Genomic DNA, 22774 nt, shown 5'->3' on the forward strand with positions numbered 1-22774 from the left:
GCCCGCCGCCAGCAGCACCGCCAGAAACTTCAGGGTGGCAGCGGCGTGGGGGGCCCGAGCCCGCGGACGGCGAGAAAACAAAGCGGGAGGGGATGGAGGGATGGATGGAGGGATGGACGGAGGGATGGACGGAGGGATGGATGCAGGGGGTGGAGGGACGGGACGGAGGCAGCCGGCAGGGAAGGACGGTACCGGCAGCAGCACCGGCGTCCCGGCGCGCCGCGCCGCGCTTATATCTGCCGGGCGGCGCCGCCCGCACCGCACCGCACCGCCCCCGCCACCTTCCCCCCCCCGGCCCCGGCTCGGCCGTGCAGCCCCGCCCGGCCCGGCCCCTCTTAGGGACACCCCCCCGCTTCCCTCCCGGAGCGTCCCTCCCCGGGCTGCAAGTGCGAGGGGCCCAGGCGGTGGGAGGTGAGCGGGCGAGGGGCGCCGGGGATGGGGAGGAGCGGACGGGGAGGAGGGGACGGTACCCCAAAAGCACCCCGGGGGCACCTGGGGACGGGGGCAGCCTGGGCTTCGGCTCGCTGGAAGCAGCCCTGCGGGAGCCACCAGCGAGGGGATGCTCCTCTGGGACAGCTCAAGGGAGGATTTTCCCCTGCGAGATGCTTAAACTGGAAGTAAAGGGCCCCTCATTACCCCGAGGGTCGACACCTCGCAGTCAGGCATCCCCTGGGAGGGTTTTTTGGGATGCTGGCAGGCCTTTCCCTCCTTGCCTTTATCCTAAAAATTAAACCTTCCAGCTCTTGGAAAGTGCCTCCCCCGGGAGGGCGGCTGTCCTGCTCCCCCACACCAGATGCAACGGTGGCAGAGCAGCCACAGGATGCCTCACCCCCTGCCCTGCTCGCCCGTGACATCCGTTTGGGAAATAAATACCTACATTTAATCTTCCCCTGCCATCGCTTTATCCTAAACCACTCGTAAAGAAGACACTTCAGGCACTGTTCAGGGCCAGGCTGGATGGGGCTTTGAGCAACCTGGTCTAGGGGGAGGTGTCCCTGCCCATGGTGGGGGGTTGGAATTAGATGATCTTTAAGGTCCCTTCCAACCCAAACTGTTCTATGGTTCTATGATTCACCTGCTTTCTCCTTGCTCCGACAGCGCGCTTGCCCGTCCCACACAAGCCGTGCCGTGCCCTCTCCCACCCCAGGCACACCAGGGCCTCAGCTACCCGGCCCAGCTGAGCTGAGAGGAGCAGCGGAGGGAAAGGAAACAAAATCAATTTTAAGCTCTGCTCAGCAAAGGCAGGAAATCCTTCCTAGCAGCATGTGGCAGCGTGTGTGTTTAACACAGCTCCAGCGATGGATATGAAACACCAGTAAAGATCACATCTTCTGCCCCCCAGGCAGGTTTGAGTGGGTAGTAAGGAAGCCAGAGCTATGAAAGCTCCTCAAATTCGGCTTTGTGACAGCAGGGAATGGGATGCTGCTGGCGGGGCACAGTCACCCTCTGTCCCCACAGAGTGCATGGCACCCCAGCCCCCCAAAATCCTCACCCTGGAGGCAGCAAGAGGCCTGCCCGGCTCTCTGTGCTGGGAGGCTGTGGGCAGGAGGGAAGGAAGTGGTCGGATGGCGCAGTTTAAGGAAGAAGGAGAGATGAAGGAAACTGTGAGGTGGAAAAGCAGAGATGGGCGTGGAGAGAAGTGAGAAGGTAGATGTGGAGAAACCTGGTGACAGGCACCTGTCCTCAGCGGTGAGGCCGGCGAGCGTTGCAGGCAGATGAGAGCTCAGAGCGCTGGGACGAGCGGGCGCTGGTGCGGGATGCAAAGAAAATGGAAACCAGCGCCCTGCAAACACAAAGGGCGGCCACCGGCCTCCCACTGCCCCTTCCTAGCGGTGGCAGGGAATTGCATGCCCCTGTGTCACCCCCTGCCTGCAGCGTGCCCACCCCTGGCAGCGGCTGGGCAGGAGTCGATGTGAAACGAACCCATGTGGGTGCTGGACCAGCCCACCCCACCCCACGACGTGCACATTGGGGTGGGAAGGGGGTCCTTTACCTGCACACCCCGTGAAAAAGATGCCATACACCTCTACGAGGCTTTTTGGCTCCCAGGCTGGGAGACATGATGCTGTGCTGGGGACTTTGCACTGGCCCGGCCATCCAGATTTTATTGCCGAGGGCTGCAGGATCCTGGTGGCAATGTCGATCCCTCCGTTTGACGCCACTGTAGCATTGAGTGGGGGCGGGTGAGCCCCTCACACCAGCCCCGACCCACTCGCCCGTGCCCGGAGACAGAAGAGTTGGGTGCTGCAGCAGGGCAGGGCTCAGCGCCCCCGGGGTCCCGACCTCTCCCTCCCCTTCAGCAGGGACCACAACTCCTTCCTGGAGACGAAGAAGCGACAAAAATAGATTTTTCGCAGGGGGTGATGACTCAGGCTGGTGAGGAGCCAGAGCAGCATCCCTGTCCTGTGAATAACGATTCAAAGATCCTCGGTGGGCAGCTGGCTCTGTGAGGACACGGTGACGCCGAAACCCTGTGCTCCTGCTGGCGATGGGGTGAGGGGAGCTGATGGGGGGGCTTTGGGGAGCCGGGTTTGGGCAGGATGGGCGACAGAAGCTGGTTTTAACAAAAGCTCGCGGATTCAGCCCAGAGGGACAGGGAGCAAGCGATTAAGGGATTTTCTTCCATCTAATTAACACCCGAAGGGCGTCTCGGGCTGGCAGCTGTCCCCAAGGGGTGGCCACGGGCAGGACAAGGCGGGCCAGGGGATGCCCTGCCACGGCCCCCTGGGCGAGGGGGATGTTTGGCATGGGCTGCTGGCATGAGGGGAAGGAGATCCCCTGCTCTGAGCCAGATGGACCCACTGCCCCCAGTCCAACCCTCCCGGTGGGAACAAGGCAGCCCCCCACTGGCTGGGGGAAGCACTGGTCCATTGGTGATGCTCAGGCCAGGAGGGAGGTGGGGGTGAGGAAAGGGGAGAACCCTTTCCCAGGGGAGATTCCCCCCCGGCCCAGGGCTATCGCCCAGCTCAGGGGCACACCCAGGGCCACCCTGGCTCCTCCACAGCTGCAATCCCATGGACCCAGCTCCACCTTCTCCTTAGCCCAGGACGCTGCAGCCCATCTCACTTGAGGATCTTCACATAGCACGGAAATCCTGTCTTTTTTAATTTCCAGGTCTCACATCCCCACAGATGCGGCTTGTTTCACCTCCCCTGGTTACAGGGTCTGCCTGCGCCAGCACAGTCGCAGAGGACCTTGTTGGATGTGTCCGGTTAAGGCTGGCATCTGCCTCTCCAGCCTTCCTATGGCTCCAGAAAGTGTGGGTCAGAGGTGGCTTTGTTTGCTGTACCCGGATCCAGCCAAAAGCCCACTTGCCTCTGAGCAAAACCAGGGCGAGGGAGAGCGTGCCGTCCCCGCAGGCGCTTTGGCAGGCAGCGGTGGCAAGCTGAGCCTGACGGCACGACACAAATAGCACAGCACCTTGGCCGCACTCGGCTTCGGCGGGCAGCATTCCCTGCTGCCGGCCAGCCAAGATACGTCACTGCCGGAGAGGGCTCTCCCGTGACTTTCCCAGCCTCGGACACCAGAGAGGCATCTCAAAGCACCTGCAGCCTTGGCTAACGAAGCAGCGACTCCCCCAGGAAGCACCAGTTCCAGCCCAACCCCTCTCCCCTCTGGGCACAACCCGGATCACCACACCAAAGGGCAGCCCTGAGGGTGTTTTGGTCAGAACCAGATCCGTGGTGACACCCCACAGCTGTGTCCAGCCACTGCCCTTTCCCAGCACGAAGTACCGACTTCCCATGCTTGAAGAGCTGGTGCCCAAAACCCATCCGCTTTCCCCACCTGACCTTTTCCTGTAACCTTTTTATACCTTTCTGTGGGCTAGAGACTAACGCAGTGAATCTGGGACTTTGATTACACTCATTAAGAGTATTTTTCACCATATTTCTCAGATTAGCATGCTGTAAAGTGCACTCAGGCAAGCGTTTTAGAGTTGGGAAAAGCCTAAAGCACTTTTCAGCCACCAAGTGCATGGTCATGCTTGGATCCAATTCCATTTTTAAATGAAAAGGATGTGGGAAACCCACGCGAGATTCTTCAGAGCACTGTGGAGGAGCATGTTCAGGTTCTACTTGGTGCAGTTCAGCATTCACAAAGCACCACCCCCCCTTCCCTCAGCGTTACAGAAGACTCTGCCCAGAAAGGTGTGAAGACCCAAACCAGAACTGACCCAGGGTGCAGGAGAAGGTACTAAACGTGGCTGTATTTGACCGCAGAGCTGACTCCCCAATACCAGGTCGCTTACACCCAGAGCAGGTCACTGTCCACCACAGGAAGAGAAGACAACAGGGTTTGGAATGTAACAATTTATTGGGGTTAATTTTTATTTTTAATTTTTAACTCCCCATTTCTGGCATTGATACAATATTCAAGAGCAGCAGAAAGAACAAAATGTACAAGAATACAAGAGTAATTAGCACAACCCCCACCCCCAAACCTGGAGCAAAACCATTTTCTTGTGGGAAGTGCCAGGGGAAGGGGCGATTCCATCACCCCTCCAGTGGCTACGCCTCCCACCCATCCGCTCTAGACAGAGTTTAGCCAGCTGGGAACTGGATTTAAAAAAAAAAAACAAAACAAAACCAAACAAAAAACAACAAACAAAACGAAACTGAACAAACACTATATTTAAAATGAAAATTGCAAGACAAAAAAAAAAATAGATATACAATTCATCCGTGCACAATCCTTAAATGCTTTTTTTTTTCCAAAATAAAAAAAAAAGTACAAAGATACATATTTAGGTTTATTTTAAATAAAAAAAAAAAAAATACCACCTTCACTCTGTATGCCAAGTGAGGGGAAACAGAGAGACAGATGGGTCGCACCAGAACCACCAGCACTCTAGGAGTTAGGTCTGACCTTCTCTAAGAGAAAGGATAAGGCCCTGATGCTGCCAAAACTCAAGCGCAGGCAGAACGTGAAGCACCCACGTACCGCAGAGCTCAGTGGGGTAACTCGCCTGCTACAAGTTCGGTATTTGCAGGAATCTGCAGGATTTGAGCCTAAGCTTGGCACTGGGGAAGGTGAAAGGAAGGAACGGATGAGGCAGGCCCCTGTCCTCCACCACCGCTGGACAACTTTCTATCCAAAAAGAAAACAAAGAAGGGGGGGGAACAAAAAAATATTCCAAAAGAGAAAGAGAGAGTCCTCTATTCTTAAGGAGCGTACAAGGCTCAACAGCAGGGGAGAACAGAAGAGAGGGGAGGAGAGCACACCAAGTTCATTAGCTTGGGGAAGGCGCAGGCACAACAACTTTTGGGGTGTTTTTTCTAAGAAAAAAAGAGAGTCATCACAATGAAAATTTTTTTTTTTTTGGTTCTGTTTGAGAACTTGACCTAAGACTACGTCTCCCTTTGGAGCCAGGGGGTGGGAAGCAGTAGGCTCCCTCCAGGAGAGCTGAAGAGTGACTTACCTGCTGCTCTGCCCAGAAGGGAACCCTCGGCACCCCCAGGGAACGGGGCACAGCAGCCGGGGCGGGGGGGGCTGCTCGGGAGCATGTAAGGGCTCCGTTAGTCCTACGAGGCCCCGAAGCCCCACGAAGTGCTTTGATGCACCCAGCCGCGCTCCTGCGGTTTAGTGCAAGCTCTAAGTGCTCGGCTGAACAAGGAACGAAGTCAAGAACCGGGGCCCTGCAACGGGAATTAACACTTCAGCGGCTTGTCCTGACCATGCCCCTTCCCTCCCACCAGACACATCTTCTGAGCCACTGCTGAAGCTGGCATCACCCTGACTGCATCCGGCCGTTCTTCTGTCACCTTACTTCTTCCCTGCGTTGCCACACGGTGCTTGCTGCCCACCTCCCTGCTCCGCTCAGGCCGGGAGCGCAGAGAGCATCTTCATTCCTCCACCCACAGCGCTCACCCGAGGTGGAGGGACTCTCACCCCAAGGACCATGCTTTTGGATGGTCCTGGAGACATTTAGTTTCCCACCACACAGAAGCTGGAAGAGAAAAAAGAGCTGCCAGAGGCAGCCCACCACCACGGGAAGGACAAACTGGCTACACCTCCCTTCACTCCTGAAAGGAGAAATTTAAAGTAAGCAAGAAGAACTCGGGGCCCTGCGACTTCCTGGCAAGCGAGGCAGGTGGGACATGGGGCACCCCAGATGCACCACACAGAACACAGGCGAGGCTGCTGGCACCAAGGCTGCCGGCCCTGCACAGACAGGGCTGCAACCCCCACGTCAGTCTGACACAAGGCCAACATCAAAAGGGGAGAGAAGTAGAGGACGGAAGGGCAAAGGTGAGGACGGAGAATGACTCCAACATCTCCTCCCATCTACACTCCCCAAAAGAAACCATATGCATTGTGCTCTGGGGAGGGACCTAAAAAAAAAATTTAAAAAAAAAAAAAACAGAAGTAAGAAAAAAAAATAAAAATAAAGCCACTTATTTGTTCAACCCCAAAGCTTCGATGAAATGAAGATACTTGCTGGAGTTACCTAGGGAAGGAAGCACGGACAGGGAGAAGGGGATTTCTGAAGCAACACTCGGCACTCCTCTGGCTCTGTGCAAACGCCGCGGGAGTCGGGCTGCCAGCACCCTCAGCAGGATGGTCCCCTTCACCCACCGCCCCCTTGGCACCAGGGAGATCGAGGCACAGGGCAGTGACACAGCTGGCAGAAAGGCCACGGCAAACCAAGAAGGAACAGAATCCAGGAGGCACAGAATCCCCGGCCCCAAAATCAACCCTCTACAGCACACCGCCTTCAGAGCGGAGATGAGGAAGGCTGCGTGCGGGGTGGTGGGTGAGACAGGGTGGGGAAGGAGGGGAAAAGAGAGGGTTTCTTTTATATTTATATATTTATATATAAAAAGTAAATAAGATCCCAGCTCTTGCACGATTATTGGGCGATTGAAAAATGCAGCAAAAGCAAGCAACATTGGAGTAAAAGGATGCGCCAGGCAAGGAGGAAAAGGTCTCGTTCGGAAGGTGGGGAAGGAGGCGAAGGGAAAAATAAGCACTTAGCCAGACACGCACTCCAGGTTTGTTACACCTCCTTGGGAAGGACTTGCTCCCGAGCAGCCCCACTAATGCCATGACCTGGTGTGGGCAGAAGCATGGAGGACTTGGGACACCATCCTTCAGCATGGCAACCCCTTTCTGCCAGGAGGTCCCCAGGAAGGTGATCATCTCCAAACGCTGGGAGCTGCTAAAACCTCCTCTACAAAGAGGGGCTGGGAAAGGGAGTGAAATCCCTAGGAAGACTCAGCTCAGAGACAGCTCCTACCTGGTAAAAAGCAGGATTGTGGTTGGTTTTTTTTGTTTGTTTTACTTATTTCATAAAATCTCCCTGGGAACTTCGATAAGGGGAGACGCAGAGAAATGCTCCCTTTCTCTTTTGAAAACAGAAACTAAGCAGTGGCTCACCACAGCTGGGCCTGCTCGCCACACTATTTTCCCTGTTTTCCATCCCAAAAGGAGCTTGCATCTCATTAGCTTCACGCCTCCCCAGTCCCGCTCTGCTCAGCGAGGAGAGAAAGAGAGCACAAGACAGGAGGCTGCCGCTCCAAGCTGAAGGCCGTGGGAAGCACTGACAGAGCTCGATGGGCAGAGAGGAAAAGAAGTTCCCAAGAGCAGCCCAGGTTACGTGAGGCATCGAGACATCCGTCACCTGCCACTGTAAAGCCATGGGCACCAGAGAAGTCCAGACAAGAAAAGCTGTCCTAGTGTCCCCTGCCTGCCACCTTCTGTTCAGATACCAACATCTGGTGGCTTCCCTCCTCCCTGCAGTCACTCCCACGCACCAGATGAAAGCCCAAGCGGAGACATCTTGGATGGGGAAGCCAGCACGCAAAAGCTGCCTCCTCACTTTGAAGAAATGTTCAGGCAACTCTTGCCCGCCATCCCGCAGGAAGCGGGAGCAGAAGGTGGCAGCCCTACTCGAGCACAGTCCTGTTGGGGTGTTCCTCTCCCCATCCCAAAATCTCCAGCATTTGCTGGCCTCAAGAAAAGGGTACACTTCACTCAGCAACACAAGGCAGCTCTCTCATCTGCCTCTGAAGATCCAGCCACTGTCAGAGATGGGATGCCGGACCACATACATATGGGACTCAGTTTTCTGTCCTGATGTGGTGAATCCTATACGGAAAAATGACACTCCCCACCTGACGCTGGAAGAAGCTAAGAGACCCTAAGGAGGGGAGGTGTACCTGCTTCCTGGGATATAAGCCCACCGTGTGTAATCCTGCTTGGATATGGGGGGAAGGAAAAGAGAAGAGACAACGACTTGGCAGGAAAGGTACATGCCAACCCCAAATCTTAGCAGCTTGCTGTGCATGCAAAGAAAGTCAACTGTTTCCATGTTGGTGGCCCGATGCACGCTCTGGCAGAACGTGACTGGCCATTTCTGAGGGCCACTCGGCCGGAAAACCACTTGGAGACTCCACCTTAGCTCACAGGAGAGGTATGGGAGGGAAGGGAACTCACTCCAACACTTGGGAGGCAAGGACGGGAAGGGTTTGTAGACAGGGTTCCTCCAACACGCAACTTGCCTTTTCAGCTCAGCGATCGCTGCTTAGTCCCAGTATGCCTTTCCCTCCAGTTCAAGCAAGCCAAACACCATCCCAGACACACATGCTTCGATACTACAAAATACTCTTTTCTCTAAGGACCATCTAATACCACTACAGTTTGTGCAATCACTGCATTTATTATTCATTTTTAAACTCTCTCTCTCGCTCTCTCCCTGTAGAAATTTTTTTTAAACTTTTCTTTTTTTATGCAAAACTAATCATTTCACTTTTTCCACTCCATCATAAAATCTCCTCTAAAAACACGACGACAAGAGAACAAACATGGCACAGACACAGAGAATATTTCCCTGTTTTTGTTTTTCTTTTTTCCAGGAGTTAAGGGGAAGGGAAGGGGATACTTTCAAATAAACTCCTCCCTCAATCCCATACCCTTTTTAAAGGGCATGGATAGATCTTCTTTCCCACCTCCGTTAAGGAGCAAGGGCAAAAATTCAGAAGGAGGAGTGTAACCCACGTAAATACGAAGGTAGGTTAGTCAGCCTCAAGTGGTCCATCCACCCAAGGGAACTTGAGGCTGCTGCTGTGTTCAAGTTAGCAAACCTCTAACTCAAAACAGCATGGGATCCTCATTTCGGATCCAGAGGTTCAGGGTTTGGTTCCCACCTGGCGACCTACCCAGGGAGAGATTTGTCACACAAGCAGTCGAGCTGTGTCTGCAAGCCGGATCATACTCCTTTCTTCCTCCACAAAGAGGATCTACTGCACGAATTCCTCTGCGGCAACAAGTCCCCTCATCTCCTCACCACAGGAAGAAGGTCCTCACGGAGTATCCCTACAATGACCCACTGTTTTGCTCCTCACAGACAGTCCCCTTGCTTGTCACTCTGGAGAAAGGCAAAACCCCTTCAAATAAACAATTCCTGTCCCCTGCCCCCAAAGAACACCATACAAGAGACACTGGGGAAAAGAATTCTGCCAAGCCAACACATCTTGGCCAAAACACATCAAGAGTTTCCTATTAAAGTTCCCTTTTATCTCCCACTTAAACGCTTCAACTTTTTTTTTTTTTCAGAACCTCAATACCACGAAACAAAACACATCACCACATACACACCAAACAGCAACTCAACAACCTAAAGTGACTGGCCAGTTTGCATCCACCCCACAAAGAATCTCCTCTTATCTCACAGCCACAGAATAGTTCTTGTTGAGAAGGGGTGGGGAAAAAAGAGAAGAATCTCCTCGCTATTTCCCTAAGAAAGAGCTTTTCCCTATGCCTACAAACTGCTCATCTTTGAAGCTGCAGTCAAATGGATAGGCTATGCTAAAGTAAGGGATCCCCGGGTGTGCCAGGCACAGGAAAGATGAAAAAAAAAAAGAGAGACAAAAAATACAGGCAGGTATTAATACAGACACGCACACAAGTCCAACAAGTTATAGGAAGCCTTAGTTTAGTGAATGGATCGGGGAAGTCTCCTTCTCCCTGCCCCTAGCTTCAGCTGTGAATGCAGCTGCATCCCCAAACAGTCCACTAAGCTCTTCAACCAAGGAAAGAAAAAGAAAGAGGTATGCAAAGGGTGGTGCTAACAGCACCTGGAATCCCCCTCAGACTGTCTACACAGACATCGAACTGCAACTGGTGTGAATTCACTGTGCCCCACAGTGAACTGAATGCCACCCGCTGCAAGGCAAGGCTTGTGGGGAGGGCAGCAAAGATTTTATTACACCAACCCAGGCGCTGGAGGCGGGGAAGAGACAAGCTCTGGGCCCAGAAGCCCTAATTAAGGTCAGAAGCTGGTCTACCACCCCGACAACACCCCTTGGGCAGACAAATATTACGTCTCTCCCACAAACTGCCTCACTGCTACCCTCAGACCACTGCAACCACAAAATCACTACTCCACATGAGAGCACTCCTCGGAGCTGGTGGCTCCTGAGCATCATCATGTGGAAGCACCAGAGGGGCCAATTCCACTTGTGTTTACCTGCCCAGGGAAGGTTTCCAAGTAAGTGAGCCCTGGCGCAGGGAATTTTTTTCCACCCTTTTCACCTCTGCAGCATGTTATGTAGAAGTGACACCCCTCTGCCCCATCCCAAATCCCAGAGATAGGGTTGAGAGGGGGAGGCTCTGCCACAAATTGATCAGCACCTCTTTTCCTTGCCCCTACAGGCTGAGTCCTGTGCGAGTAGGGGGAGAAGGAAGAGCAAAGGACCGGCATCTCCCCATGAAGCTTAGGACTCACACAGAAATGAAGGAAGCCAGAAATGGCAGGCAAAAGAGAGCTTATTTTGGACATGAACAAGGGTGGTCAGGGAAAGAAGGAGCTGTGGGTAAAGAATAGCAAGCTGTGGTCTTGCTCGCTCCTACTTGCTAGAGGCAAAGAGAAGGAATTTTTAGATCGGCTCACAGGAGCTCTGGGGGAAGAGATCCAGCGTACATGCATACGATGTGAGAGAGACAGTTATTTCTTATTAGCACCTTTGGTTGACAGTTGTAAGGGCTGTTTCAGATGCTGAAAAGACAGAGGGGAATCCGCTTCCATGCCATCCACCACAGGGAAAGGAGAGCAGGAGAGACGAAAGGAAGTGGGAAGAGCAAACGACCTGCCTTAGCATCCGTCCCTCCCTCCTTCTGAGGAAGCGGTGGGAAGAAAAAAGGGTTGGGGGAAGCTTATGTGCAAGGTGGGAGACCAGCCTCACCCGGCTGAGGCAGCATCATGCTGTCAGCGTATTTTCCCCCAGACTGAAGGATGGACGCACGGCCCACTCCCACTTCCACCACAGAAAGGCCGGGGAAGGGCATTTCATGCCCACTCCCCCAGGCAAGTGCAAGTGATGAACACCAGGAGGAAGGTCTGGGCCAGAAGCAGACTCCCCTTTTCTTCCCTTCCCCCTGCAAAGCTGAGCAAGTTGGAAGATGCAGAAGAGGAGAGACCAGGCCACCTGAAAGCACCCATACAACTGCCAAGGTAGCACCAATAGTCAAAGGAAAGGGGAAGCCAATATGGGGTGTGTGCTGCATGGGGTACACCCCAACCACCCCAGCTTTGTCTCAAGCACCTTCCAGGCATGACGCTTCACCTGCCCCTCTCCCCTTCATTCTAGGGGCATCTGGATCAGCCACTGCCACGAGGACAGGATAGACGGCGGCAGATCCAGGCCACAGGCCAAGAACAGGAAGGATGGCAGGATCGGAGTCACAGCAAGGGGGAAACATAGGAATGGAAGAGACTCCATGCACATTGTGGGAGAAGGCTTGGGGGGAGTGGGCAAGGGCTCCAATCCTCTTACATCCTCCCCTCAAGGGTCTGGAGCTCCTCTTCAGTTTTTGTCAAAGATGGAAGGGGAAGGAGGGGAAAGAGTACCTTCCCCATCACCCCCACAGGCACACAGACACACACTCACCCATCCCTCATCCCCAAAGGCTCCACCGCCCGTTGGACAACACCACATTCAAGGACAAACAACCACTCCCCAAGCCCCACCACGACCCTCCCTGCCTCTCCTCCTAGCAGCAGTGACACCCAGGAATGGTGGGTGCCCCCACTCCCCCGCACTGACACGCTCCAGCCTTCAGGCAAGAAGGAGTAGGCAGGAGGAAAGGAGGAGGAAGGGTGGCAGTGAGGGCAGAGGGACAGCCAAGGGGAGAAGGAGAGAACTAAGGACAGCCATTCGCACCACGACTTCTCACAGGTATAGCTCCCCCCATGCCCCTGGAGCAGGGGGACCTGGCTGCTCACTTGCTGCCACCTCCACCACCGCCACCTGCTGCCACCTTCTCAAAATCTTCCGCGTTGCAGAACTCCTTGATAGTGACAGTGAGGAGGTTGCTGGTGACATCCGTGACCACCACATTAGAGCAAGGAGACATCTCAGGACGCCAGTCGCCAGCTTCATGCTCTGGGTCAGAAGAGGAGAGGGACAAGGAGGGTGTCTGCCCCCCACTGCACCCTCCTGGGGGAGAACGCTTGCTGGTGGCAGCCGACTCAGGTGGGATTGAGAGGTCGAGGACCTCCGACTCACGCCAGTCGGGGATGGCTGGGCTGAGGGTCTCGGGAAGCAGCTTCGGAGGGGAATCATCTGGGTCAGAGGAGGAGTGGGGGGCTGGCGATGGGCAGCCGGAGGAGCTGGAGCTGGGGGCATCATAAGGGGTGGAGCCCATAATGAGCCCACAGGAGGCCGCCTGGGAGCCTTCGGCCTCTCCTTTGCCCTCCAGAGAGGGGGCAGGTGCAGTGGACGGCTTATTATAGAGCGAGAAGGCACCAAACTTCATGTGACGGATCTGGGTGCGAAGGACGCTCTCGCTGAACTTCTTGCTCTTTCCGATGACGCGGTTTCGGGATGGGATCTTGGGCCGAGCCAGGCCCCCGGTCCCATTAGCTGGCTTCCCACCTTTGTCAATGACTTTGAGGTTGAGGATGATGCGACTGCGCTTGGGCTCACGGGGTTTCACCTTACGGTTGATGATGCGGACGGTCTCCGAGAAGGGCGAGACAGGAGGACGGATGCCAGCCCCACCACCCACGCTCCCGCCATTCTGGGGGTCTGGACGAGGCAGGGGGCGTCGGGACATGCGGTGGCATCGTCGGATGTCTTTCTTGAGCCGGTGCACCGCGGCGCTGGAGTGGAGCTTGGGAGAGGACGTGCTAGAACCAGGCTTGACAGAAAAGTGTACATCCCCAATGTGGAGGGCCTCCGCTTGGGCCCGAGCCTGCGGTGGTGGGGAGAGAAAAAAAAACAGGGTCAGAGAGGCAGCCTCGGTACAGCCAAATCTCAAATCTGGCATTGCTCACCTCAGGTCAAGTGCTTACCAGCAATGTCGCATCACATTTACACCCACATTAATGACAAGCACACATATGCACCTATGGACTACCAATAGCTATGGCACATATCCCATACAAGCACAGGGTACCGTCTATATTCTTTTTGGGCAGCCAATTACTCCCTAGGCACTGTCCCTGTTGGCACGTGCTTTCCCCAGGAGGAAACTGCCACCCTCCAGCCATGTTTCAGGGTTACAGTTAATGGTTCCCAAGTTGCTCTCTCAGTCATCAACAGCCAATGAGCACAACCCTCCACTGACAGCCAAACAACCAAGTGCCCTCCTAGGCACTGGGGCTGTTACTGTTGAATTAGCATCCAAAATTACATACTACTCCCAAGGCAGGGGACTGTATCTGGTCTTCTACAAAATGAGCACCAAACAAGGGGGAAAGGAAGAGTAATGCATCTAGTTTGCTCTTCCTCTCCCACAATGAGACTCATCTCCTCTGGAAAGTATGGTAGAAGGGGGTCTTGAGGAACTATGATGAAGGCGGGTGAGGGTGGTCTGATGGAGCTGTCTTAGCTAAACACAAGAAATGCAGAGATCCAAAGACTTAATTTTAACTAGAGACCATAAGCAAGTTGTTTATCCTTGCTTTGCTGTGGGAGAAAGGTCCAGTGTTTAAAGCCAGAGACCAGGCCAGCTGGAACTCCAAGTACAGTTTAAGTGCATTTCCACAGAAGAGATTGCCTTGTCATTTTGAACACCACACTTATTTGAAACCTACTAATGAAACAGAGTAGGAATAGCACTGTTTCAACTGCCTGGTACCAGCCCTCTCCAAGAGCCAGGGAAGGTGAACAAGACTTTTTAGCTCTTCTGGCACTTGGAGATAGTGCCAAAACCTGCTCTGGTTCAGACACCAGAGACGGGAATGTCTTCTGGCAGCAGGAAAAACATATTCATTGGTAAGCCGAGGCAGCATGACCTGAAGATCCTGTGGGCATGGAAACCCAGAGCATATTCTTACATCATCCCTTGTCAGTGCAGTTACTTGTAGAGTTCAGCCTCCCACCTGCACCCCATACTTTGCCCTAACACAGCCCCTTCCTTATTCCCTCTCAGCAGTCGTCACAGGCAGAGGTCACCCAGGCCTGGAGGGGACAGGCAAGGCCCCCCTCTGACTGCCCATCTAGCGAGCAGCTTCCCCCATCTCGTGGGCACAAGAAGAACTGCAGTGCTAGGACAAGACGGCTGCTTTTCCTCCCCAAGTTTTCCATCCCGTTGCCCCCTAGCACACGCCAAGACTGGGATGGCTTCTTGCCAGCTAAGAGCTTAAGCACTCCAACACCATCTCCTTTGTCACCCTGCAGGCTGTGCCTCCTACCACAGAAACGCCTGGGGAAAAAAAATGTGCGTGTAAAGGCGGGGATCTAACAGACCTAAGCGAGGGGCCCAGGCCCGCTCTTGCACAATAAGCTCAAAGCCCTGGCCCCACATCTCCAGAACTCTGTTGTCACCCAATGCCCGTCTTCTCCCACTGACATCCCCATGGGAACCACAGAAGATCCTAAATAAGCAGAGAACAGAGACACGAAGACATTTTGCTCCTCCCTGGCTAATGCCAGATCGTACCCTGCAGTACTATTTGTATGCTGGCTTTAAAAGGACTGCAAAGATAAGGCCTCCTTCCCCAGCTGCACGTGAGAACACAGACTGAAGGCTCATCTGCACCAGGGACTCTATCTAGACTTTGTATTAACCGACTGACAAAGAAACAGGGATGAGTAACACGACTGCCAAGGCAGGCACAGACACCCTCCACGTTAACCCTGGGCTGTACAGTCTGTTTCACCTAGCTGCAGGGAAGCATCCCCAGCCCAGACAAAGCCCAACACGTCCTGCTGTAGCAGGAAGCATCCCAGTGTCTAGCTAGTTTCTCTTTGCTCAGCCTCACGTGCTAGTCCGTGTCCCAAAGCATTCAGAAAATTAATAGTTAGACACGGTTCCTGCCCCAGGCATTCTACAGACTGGAGCACAGCAGCAGCACCAGACATAGTCCCTGCACCACTCATCAACTCTCCCCCTCCCATCCCAATGATCCACAACTTACGAGACCCCGCAGACCCCATCATGAGGTCACAGGCACATCTACAGCCACGCTTGCTCCCTGTCTTCACAGGTCCCTCTGAAGCAGACGGCAGACACCAGGACAAGCTACACAGTTTGCTTCCTGACATTACATACTAGCACAGCCTGGATTAACAATTTTATTCTTTTTTTCCCCCCCCTGGCTTCCCCACCACAGCCAGTCTTTCCAGCATTGCTGCTCAAGTGCTTTGGGCTTCTTGCCAGTTTACAACTGCTCAGCGTAGAGCAAAGTGCAACCCAATGTCACATTCCAAAATGCAGGACAGGGAAGCCAGGCAAAGGGTACTGACAGATGCACAGGTAAAAATCCTTGATCCACAGCTTCAGACACAGGCATCCTTTAGGGCCTCTCCTGCTGCCAACACTGCATGTATTCTAGATTAATTCCCTACCCTGTAATCATGCCTTGTAGTGAGGAGTTCTGCCCCCTCTGCTCAGCGTCGACTCTAATTACCACCTGCCCACAGTGCTGCCTTCCATCACCCATGTGAGAAAGAAGCAGGCTCCCCCCACATCTCCCCCAAGCCACAGTTGCCTTATACACACCAAAATTCCTCAGCAACGCTTCCCATCAACTGCATAAAATGAAAAGCGATAATGCTGGGATGGTCACTGCCTGGCCACTTCCACAGTCCTGCTGATTTTACTTTCTCAGCCTGTGCACATTAATCAGCTGTCCTGTTTTGACAGACAGGCCTGTCTTGGTTTTGTGCTTGCACAGCGGCTAGCACAGAGCCCTGGTCCATGGCTAGGACTCTTCCAGTGTGCCACAACTACCAGGTCTCCTTTACTTGATATTTGTCTGTGTTTCCAGTTACTTCTGGGGCACTTCCTCAAGGCTGAAGCTGTTTCTAACTCATGTTTCAGCTCTCTGCATTTACTAAATTCCAGTTTCAACAGTCTCCAGGTAGACCACATGCACTATCAACCTCTTTGGCCGGATTATTAAGAGAGAGGGTGAACTGGGACCCCAACCGTCCCCTCCAGGTGCTACAGTGCTGTCCCCAGTGACCAGCTTCAATGCAAGTTCCAAAGACCAATATGCAAATATCCAGCTTCGCTTGAGCTTGTTTTTCCAGGTAGGGTTTCAAGAAAAATAGTATCGAATGCTTTATCTCAGATCAGCCCCCAGAGCCCTCTCACTTGCGAAGCTCAGTATTCCTACCACAGGATCAGGTTTACTCAGGCATCAACTATACGAACTCAAGTCGCTTTCCTGCAGAGGACAGCACATTTTATGGGCTCTCCTCCCCCCGCTTCCAACTTTACGTTAAGTAACTTGCTACCTCTGGTTTGGGGAAGGCTCAGCATTCAGTTTTATCTGTTGGAAACGCACTTCTCCCTGCTATGGATCCATTACTCTATGACACTCACGAGCCGTACGAGCACGAGATCTTTGAAAAACAAACCTGTTTAATCCTTTTGGCTGTGTCACCACAGCTTGCTACTTAACTCAGAAGTTTCCCAAACGGAAACTACCTCTCTGGGTTTTGCTGTTTTCGCCTGCAGGATTTGCTCACCGCTGAAGAGGTACTCAGCATGTACACGAAGTAATTCACTCTCTACTTACAGCTCAGCCTACATCAGGATGCAGCTTCTGGAGGCTTGCTGCAGTGCTCTGTCACAAGAGCAAGGCAATTGCTAGGATTGCTTCCCTTCCCCCCCCTTCCCTTTTGGGATACGTATCACCTTTATTTAGCTTGTACAGCTTTTCCTCATCGCCCCTGGGAACGAGTATATCTCCCCTGTTCCCTACTATTTCTGAATAAACGTCCCTTGAGGCCCAGCAAGCATATTTGTTCATTCATTCCCTGAACGCACTGAAGCACACAAGCACGTACATGGACACGTGCTTAGAAAAGCCTCTCTTACCTGATTTGTATCAAAATCTCTGCAATTTGGAAGGAAAAAAAAAAGACGACAAAAAAAAGACCTTGTAAGTGAACAGATTTCTAGTTAATTATTTCAAAATCAAGTCATTTCCAGTAGCACTGCTGCACCACAGCAGTGCTACTCTCTCATAAATTACTGGTTCTGCTTTGTCTTTTATTCTCCACCTGCATTCCCACAGTCCCTGCTCCAAACAGCATTCGCAAGAGCTCTTCTTTCCCCTTTTTGGCTACCATTCTGCCTTTTTATTGCCCTCTTTCTTCTGCAGTCTTCCAAGTGACAAGGCAACAGCAAGCCAGTTCATAGCACAGCTCTCCCAAGCAACACTGCCATAAACTAAAGTTTCCCTACTGGATGAGGAACAAAATGCTACAAAGGGGAATGGTCTGTTTTCAAACCGCTCGGGGATAATTTACGAACAGGGAGGAGATCAAAAGAAACCCAACTCCAACTTTAGAGTTCAAGGAAGGGCAAAGCGACAGAACACCACAGTGCTCGGCCCCTTCTTCCTCTGCTCTCCCTTTACTTCTTCCTCTCCATTAACCTTCTCCAGTCCTTTCACCTTAGTATTTACAGCCACCCCGCCAAGGGGTCTTTGCTAGCCACCCACTGAGCTTGCAGATTGGGCTCTGTCTCTTAATAGCACTTGCTAGACTTCATTAGATTAGTTGGCGAGTTTTGCATTCCTCTCAGTGGACTGCCGAGGGAAAAGCAAAATAAAAAGCGCGAATCAAGCAGGAAAAAAAGAGGAAAATCACTGTAGTATGCGCTCTGTCTTTTTCTAACCTCACCAGCTTCCATTCTGACCTCCAGCTGAAGGGCCTGTCTTCAAGGATAACTTTTGCCAGACACCCAAGTAGTAAGGTAAGAGCCTTACGTACAGTGCTGCCCATCACAGATCAAGGACTCCGCTTCCCATAAACTCGGCACAAAACTTGCAGCATACCAGCAGCCGCCCAAGAATTACAACCTCCCGCCAAGCTTGATCTCAGCTGTGGGAAAGTTTGCCCCTAGTATGCAGAGGATAAAGACCCATTTCCTGCCCAAAACTTTGCAGTTGAAATTTGCAGGGGTCACTTTCAACACCCGCCATCTTGAGAGCGATATTACAATGCCTGGACTGTAATTTCCCCTTGCAGTCTGATCGAAAGGGCAAGTGTTAGACAGCTCTCAGCAACACGAGCCTAGCTTACAAAGGCAGCAGGTGGCCGAAGATGCAGCTTTCCAAAGCTTTTCCAAAGGCGTGGGCCACTAACCTGCTGGAATGCTTTCTGCAAATCCCCCTGGGTGCCTATCTGCAGCCTTTGAGAACTAATCCCAGGATAAACCTAGCCCCAACGGCAAACCAAAACACCCACACAAGCCAGGGGACTGAGCAGCGTATCAGGGCACTTATTTCAATGCCTTACTGGAGACTCAGACGCCTGAGTTTAAGCACTGATACACATGAAAAATCCCAGCAAGCCACCAAGTCAAGGGCAGACTAGTTTATCAAAGCAGTCCTAGGCCAGACTCCTGCTAAACATCATTGCATCCAGGCCTGATCTGTTCAGTTAACAGATCAAAAAGAATATTGTTCTAACTGCCAACTCCAAAGACTCCCTCTGGGATGCAAGAATCAAATTTCTTCCCCTGCTTCTGAAACTCTCACTCGGAAGAGATTCTGCATCTGAAAGAACTGAAAATATCGTTAGCCATGCGCGAGGCAGAACCAAATCCCAATCCTCCCACAGCAGCACGAGTGCTGCAGGGCTAGCAGAGGACAAACCTGCATCTTCATCAGGTCAGAAGAACTGACCAAGGGATGCACTCAACACAAGCTATCATGCTGGTGTCAGTCGTGTTTCTAGCCGCAGTTCAATTGCAATGGTTTGCCTGAACAGAGCCCAAACAAGTTCAGATAGGGCTAGCTGAGATCGCGTTTTTCTTCTTGCTCCCTTGCCTGGGGTGTTATTTTTAGGGTACTATCCCAAGTTGCAGAAAAACGGCAAGTCAGAGCTCTTAACAGTTTCACCACCTCTGCTTCCCAGAGCTGCAAACCAAGTAGCCGTGGCAGCGCTCTGCCCTGCCACCCTCTCCCACAACATGGCACCAGCCTTCAGGAGAGCTCCCTATCGCGATCCATCTTCTACAAAGTACCAAGCCAGCTCCACAAACCTACGGGTTTTCAGCAGCATTTGAGAAGCTGGCAGAAGGAAGATGTGCCACAGCAACATGTCAGGGACGTGATTCAAAGGATGCTGTTGAATAATTCAGGTTCCAAGTTTAGGGGCCTTTTAAAGGGCAAGGGGAGAAGAGGAGGAATGAGTAGGTTTTATTTTTGAGGTTGGGGGTTGTTTTTGGTGGGTTTTTTTGTGTTTTTTTTTTTTTTTAAATGAGTGAAAAACTGGCAGTGGATTTTGCCATATCACATTCAGAAACAAAAAAGAAAAGAAACTGATTACACACAGTAACATTAAAAGCACAGCATAAACGCTTCTCTACCACTCTGAACAATATCAGGTGTTACAAATACCAGTATTTTTTTAATTCATGCAGAGAACTATTTTAAGCCGGTGGTTTCCCTTTAAGCGTTCCTCTGCATTGTTGGAAACCTAAACACAAGGGTTTCATTTAATACTTGACTGCCAGAAAGAGAAAACCCAACTAGTCTAGTTTCCCTGAATAGAGAATAAGAAGTACTACATTGTCAGTTGTGTTTGTAGTTCTCAGTCTGCAGATACAGAATACTGTTAACAGAAAAACAGGCAATGAGGGAGAAGGACAGTTCCATCAGCAGAACTTTCCGAGGATTACCACAGTCCCCTGGGTTTTACTGTAAGCATCAGAATACGCCTGTTCCCGCATTTCTTCCGTGTGCTTCATTATGTCCTCTTAAAGCAGAGGAGAGGTGACACCCTACCCCTCAGCTCTTTTTCCGGTGCTCATACAGTTAAAGTGCAGTGCTGACTTGAGTAAAGCTCCTACCCCTGTCAGGCAAAGGAAAGTATTAACCTGTTTCACAGATGGGGAAACATGCACAAAGGCTAAATGACTTGCCCAAAGCCATAGGATGACTTGGTGATAGTGATGCCCTACCACAGGGTCTACCCTGGCTGTTGCAGGGCTTTATACTGGATCAAAGCCAGGGAAGCTGTGACTTCCCTCATCTGTCTTAATCGTACAAAGGTGTGTTGTGTTTCTACATTCATTTGAAGTCTGAGATCAAAATAGTTGGAGAGGGAAGAGGGTAAGAGTGGAGCAGAGCAAGGAGTTTTGTCTGTAGAGTAAGAAATCCACAGAGCTCACGCAGAAATCACACAGCTACCAGATTTCTTGATTAAAAAAAGAAAGTAAAAACAAATGAGGGGCTGCGTTAGGGACTATCTCCCTCATTCATCACTGTAAGCAAGCAGAGATACTACGACAATACTGTCTTGCAGAGCTGCTGGGTCTATCAGAGGGGAACTGGAAACTTCAGCTGCCATCCTACGCAGAGGTGAAACACTCCTCCTTCCCCCCACCCCTCCCAAAAAATAAGCAAAACAAGCCTACAGTTTGCAGATCAAAACATGAACCTTTCATGAAACTCTCGTGGAGCACCTACATCCTGAAACATGATCGGAGGAGCACAAGTGGCAGCAGGACTCCTGCCACAGCTGCCCGATTGCTCGGCATGCTGCTAAGTTGCAGGGCACGGGCTGGATGGAATAGGCTGCTGAAGGAAGAGGGAGCAGGGCTGGCTATCTCTCCACTGCGGCAGCAGAAGGCCGTAAAGAGGAGAGGATATTGGAAAAGAGATTGCAGCCTCACCATGCACATCCGTGCGTACCGACCGTCCTGCTGGGGCACCCGTCGCACGCACACACGCTCTCCCCTCACACGCTTCTGCGTCCCTGCCCCCCACCCGCTTTCCCGTCGGGTTGTCCCCATGTTCCCAGGGCCAGGCAGCAGACACAAGTCACTTGAAAGTCCAGTCCATCCAAAGGCACGAACCGGTGAGGTTTGAGAGACATTTGGCTAGGCCTAAGTTATTCAAATAAGAGTTACCTTCAGGAGAAAAGTTTTAGGCTTAGGTCCTCTCTTCTTGGGCCCGTACAGCTCACGCTCTCGTTCCCTTGAGGGAGTCAAATTTGTCAAGAAGTTAAGACTTGTCCCAAAGGGAGAAACAGAAGCATACAAGTTTTCTGTTTTTTGTTTTTTGTTTTTTTTTTTTTTTAAAAAAAAAGAAAGAAAGAAAAAAAGGAAGGGGGGGGGGGGAAGGAGGGAGCCTGGACGTCCTTTCCCGCTCGCCCACCCAAAGCCAAACCTGCTGCCGCCCCCCCAGCCCGTGGATGAGCACTCACTTCTGCTCGAAGGCGGCGATGAGGCGGGAGTCCAGGATGTTCTCCTCGGGTTCCCAGGTGCTGTACCTGCCGGGGGCGCGGGCAGCGGCGCAGGGGGAAGGACAAGCGCAGGGGTTAGCGCCCAAACCCCCCACATCCCTACGCACAGACCCCCCGTCCCGTGCCGTCCCCCCCCACCCCACCCCCGCAGCCCCGGGAGCGTCCCCCCCCCCCCCCTCTCAGGACGGTGGGGGCTGACGGCGGCCCCCCCCCCCCCAGCAGGATGCACACTCACTTGATGGCCCAGCCTTTCCATTTCACCAGGTACTCGATGCGCCCCTGCAACACACGGGGAGAGAAGGGGAGAGAAAAGGGGAGGGGGGGTGCGCGTATGTGAGGCGGGGGCCCGGCGAGCGGCGCGGCCGGAGCCCGGCAGCAAGGAGCCGTAAGGAAAGGGGGGGGGGTGTCGCGGCCTCCCCCCACCCCTGGCAGCCCCTCACCTTTCGGATGCGCCGCTTGATGATGGACTCGGCGGCGAAGACGCGCTCCCCCACTGCAGACAGCTCCATCTTGCTCCTCAGCGGCGGCGGCGGCGCCCACAGCCCATAATAATCCCGCCCGCCCGCCCGCGCCGCCCCGCCCCGCCCCCTGCTCCCCCTCCCCCCCCCCCGCCCCGCGCCCGCCCTCCTCGTGCCGCCGCCGGCTCGCGCACGCCCGCGCGCCCCCTCCCGCCGCGGCCGCGCGTGACCCTCCTCCCCCTTTCCCCTGTTATGAGGAGGGGGAAGATGGTTGCTAAGGGAAGGGGGTCGCGCGCAGGCGCTGGCCGTTAAAGGCACCGCGCGGAGGGTGGTGTGAGGGCGGGGGCGCCTCTGCCCCCCCCCCCCATCGTGAGGGGACACCCGCGTCCCCGTGGGACGGAGTTCGAGGGCCAGTGTCGGGAGGGGAAGCCCGCCCGAGGCAGATCCTCGGTATGGCGGCGGTGCTGGTGCTGCGCCTCCGGCGTCTCAGCGCCTTCCCGCCCGAACGGGTCCTTTTTTTTTTGTGTGTTTTTTGTTGGTTTTTTTTTTTTTTAACTTAAAACAATGGCGGCAGCGGGGGCCGCGCAGCCGCTTCTCCTTCTGCAGACGCAGATGCGCCGTCACCCACCTCCAGCTAGTGGGGTGGCACCGGCGGTAGGT

The 22774-nt window shown here is 53.3% G+C and overlaps 1 protein-coding gene across 2 annotated transcripts; it reads right to left on the bottom strand.

Moving 5' to 3' along the window:
• Positions 1 to 4295: 4295 nt before the first annotated feature.
• Positions 4296 to 22202, bottom strand: CBX6 (chromobox 6). 2 transcript variants are annotated; one of them, XM_054219030.1, is made up of 5 exons: positions 22097 to 22202; positions 21892 to 21935; positions 21618 to 21683; positions 21322 to 21388; positions 4296 to 13140 (listed from the first exon to the last, which is right to left on the bottom strand). In XM_054219030.1, the coding sequence occupies exons 1-5, from the start codon at positions 22163 to 22165 to the stop codon at positions 12220 to 12222; spliced, it is 1167 nt and encodes a 388-aa protein (XP_054075005.1). In that variant the 5' UTR covers positions 22166 to 22202; the 3' UTR covers positions 4296 to 12219. The 2 variants fall into 2 exon arrangements, with proteins under 2 accessions (XP_054075005.1, XP_054074995.1); XM_054219020.1 differs by having other exon boundaries at positions 4296 to 13194.
• Between the last annotated feature and the right edge of the window lie 572 nt (positions 22203 to 22774).

Source organism: Rissa tridactyla, chromosome 1 (assembly GCF_028500815.1).
Source record: "Rissa tridactyla isolate bRisTri1 chromosome 1, bRisTri1.patW.cur.20221130, whole genome shotgun sequence".
NCBI lineage: Eukaryota > Metazoa > Chordata > Aves > Charadriiformes > Laridae > Rissa > Rissa tridactyla.

Coding starts and splice junctions, on each gene's coding strand:
- CBX6 (XM_054219020.1), bottom strand. CDS start 22,165: ATGGAGCTGTCTGCAGTGGGGGAGCGCGTCTTCGCCGCCGAGTCCATC. Junction 21,936..22,096: donor TCAAGCGGCGCATCCGAAAG/GTGAGGGGCTGC, acceptor CGTGTGTTGCAG/GGGCGCATCGAGTACCTGGT. Junction 21,684..21,891: donor TGGAAAGGCTGGGCCATCAA/GTGAGTGTGCAT, acceptor CGCCCCCGGCAG/GTACAGCACCTGGGAACCCG.